This window comes from Hipposideros armiger, unplaced genomic scaffold (genome assembly GCF_001890085.2).
Source record: "Hipposideros armiger isolate ML-2016 unplaced genomic scaffold, ASM189008v1 scaffold_617, whole genome shotgun sequence".
NCBI lineage: Eukaryota > Metazoa > Chordata > Mammalia > Chiroptera > Hipposideridae > Hipposideros > Hipposideros armiger.
Window position 1 is genome coordinate 28,557 of NW_017731967.1, and position 2,794 is coordinate 31,350.

The 2,794-nt window shown below is 46.1% G+C and overlaps 1 protein-coding gene across 3 annotated transcripts in view; it reads right to left on the reverse strand.

The window, feature by feature from the left end:
• The window catches only part of LOC109372169 (neuronal acetylcholine receptor subunit alpha-7), an 84,088-nt gene that overhangs the window by 26,399 nt on the left and 54,895 nt on the right, over nt 1-2,794 (reverse strand). For 2 of the 3 annotated variants that reach the window (XM_019625144.1, XM_019625145.1), the window contains exon 3: nt 1,367-1,476. The exons of the other annotated variant lie outside the window; for it this stretch is intronic. In XM_019625144.1, the coding sequence (XP_019480689.1) occupies nt 1,367-1,476 (110 nt within the window). The remainder of the gene's footprint in view (nt 1-1,366; nt 1,477-2,794) is intronic. 3 annotated transcript variants of the gene reach the window in all.

Genomic DNA, 2,794 nt, shown 5'->3' on the forward strand with positions numbered 1-2,794 from the left:
GCCTTAATCTTGGAGTTCCAGCCTCCAAGAGAAAATAAATTTCTGTGAGAAAATTAAGTGTTTTGTTGTTTAAGACACCCAATGTGTGGTCACGTGGGAGCTCATGTGCTTCACCTCCTCACTAGGGGTACATGTCCTCTGACTTTCGACACGTTTCAAAGCTCAGTTGTCTGAACTAATTTAAGAAGCTGAAGAGAGGCAGCAAATCAGATGAGGACATTCTTCAAGAGACAGGCCCATTGATTCCAATGAAATGTGATCGCCAGCAAGAAAGACAGAGAAAGAATTAAAGAGGATACAAGGAATAGAATCAGCCAAGCTCCAGGAGCAGTCAGTGTAGGACAAGCACATGGCCGGGGGATCACCAGGTGACCACAGAGGTCAGTGGCCGATGGTCGCTCTGTTTCCTGTGGCAGAAAGGCACCGTTGAGATCAAAGGCAGCAGCTGTCACTAAGAAATACCTTTCTTTTTAACCCTCTGTCGGGCGCAACTGATCTCACAGATTGTGTTGAATTTCTGTTGATTTTTATACTGAATTTATGTAATAAACATATATTGTTTTTACTTTGTGGTAAATTAAAGTTTCTTTCTGAATAAATAATAAGCATGCTTACACGTTATTTTCATTCATTTTCAATTTAAATAAATAAATGTCATATACGCATCTAGTAGATGCATTGTGCCTGAACTCGTAACTTTTGCATTGCACCCGATGGAGGGTTAAATATTGTGTATCACATTCTAGACCTCAGTGCAAAGAGATGCTCTGGATTTCCTTATATAAGAATTTCAGTGCTTCTAGAAATTGACCCTGCCTGGCCAGAGAGCTGCCTTTGTGGCATCTGGTCTACCGATCAGATGGCCTTGGGTTCCTCATCCCTTGACCTCAAGAGAAGGACTATTAGAACACAACCACCACCTGCCTTTCTTCTGTCAGGTACACAGCCTGTGTGACAAGCTTCCAAGGACAGCTAGACATGAGAGTCCTCGAGCACTCAGCTCCTTTTGCGCAGGACTCACCCAGGACACGGTGGGGACCATACCAGTGAGGACAGGTCCCAACCGTGGACTCCAGCCGGGCGTCCCGGGACCCAGCAACATGTCCCGCTTTCACCGGAACTGCTGCCCAGCCCTAAGCCCTATGGCAGTGTGCTGGGTGACGTGAGCCTGCGCGCTGAGGCAGCGGACACTGGAGAGGGGGCAGAGCTGCTTCTCAAGGGCCTGGCCACTTACACAACCTCGTGGGGAGTGATGGCCCCAAATCATAGGTAACGTCTCCGGCATATCTACAGGAAGACTCCAATACACTTGATTGTTAAACATAAGCAGGATAAAGCCATTTTCCCTTTTGTCCGACGTGCTTACCTGTTATAAAGAAGAATGTCTGGCTTCCAAATCTGGCCATCTGGGAACCGCACAGTCTTCACCCCCGGATATTCTGACATATTCCATTGTAAATAGTGATCTGTCCAAGACTGACACACACAGACAATGACATTAGCTGTGCTGGGCTTCCTCGCTTGCTAATATTGCTTCTAAGAGATTATGAGGTAAGCTCAAAGCCAGAAAGAGTTCCAGACATTTATTCATGTAATTGAGCTGCTGTCTATAAAATATAAAGAAACTGAGAATTAAATCATCCCCTTCTGAAATGACCATGAATAGTATAAAAATCACATTTAAGGTCCTGCTGTCACCATGGCCACATTCAGACGATGGCATTAGAGTTAATTCCGGTCTGGTGTGCGCCCCTGAGCCCTCCCCTCCTCGGCAGATGGGATTTTTTTCTAGCCAAATGAATAAATGCGTTGCTTTCAAAGTTTTCCATAAGGACACTTTGTAAAAATAAATTCACTTATTTCAATCGGAATAGGAGCCAAGCTGAAAAACGTATTTATTTCCATGAAACAACTTGGTGCAGCTGCAGAAGACCCACTCGGAAACTTCTAAGGGCTTGAATTCTTATTTTCATGCAGAAATAGCGTTTCAGATGTCACAGCCCAAAAATGTATACACTTGGCCTTGGTGGTGAAATGCTGACTCAAGACAACAGTGCAGGTGAGAACTCAGGAAATATTCACACATGGACACAGAGCGTGTCCTCGAGGCCAGGCCCTAAATTGGCTGCTGAGCGACCTCTGCCAGAGGAAGGCCAGTGACGGGGATCCCGCATCCCAGGACCACACACACCAGCCCTGCCTGGGTCCACTAGCTCTGTAAAGACTGCTCAGGTGGAATCGGCCTGCAGCTGAATTACAACCAGCAGCTCCAAGGTGGGGTCACAGGGCTGGCTGGGCTAGACTCAGTGACTCCTATGGGTGCTACAGTCCCTACCCTGTATCCAGTCCCCCTGGGGTCACTGGTACTCTGGAGCTCAGACTTTCTCGGATTTAGAAAGGTACAAGATTTGACAATTAAGTTCGCAAACTCATCCTAAAAAAAGTGCTACATATCTCATGGCTGAATATCACTGCGGTCACCTTCGAAGTACTCCCCTTGGGAAACTATACACTGACACCAGTGCCTAGCCCACCCTTCAAAGCAATTTTGGAACTCTTTTTCTGGAATGGCCATCAGAACTGTCATCGTATTACCCTTGATGTCCTGAATGTCATCAAAATGTCTTCCTTTCAATATTTCCTTGATCTTCAGGTAAAGAAAGAAGTCATTGGGGCCAGATCAGGTGAGTAGGGAGGGTGTTCCAATACAGTGATTTGTTTACTGGCTAAAAACTCCCTCACAGACAGTGCCGTGTGAGCTGGTGCATTGTTGTGATGCAAGAGCCATGAATTG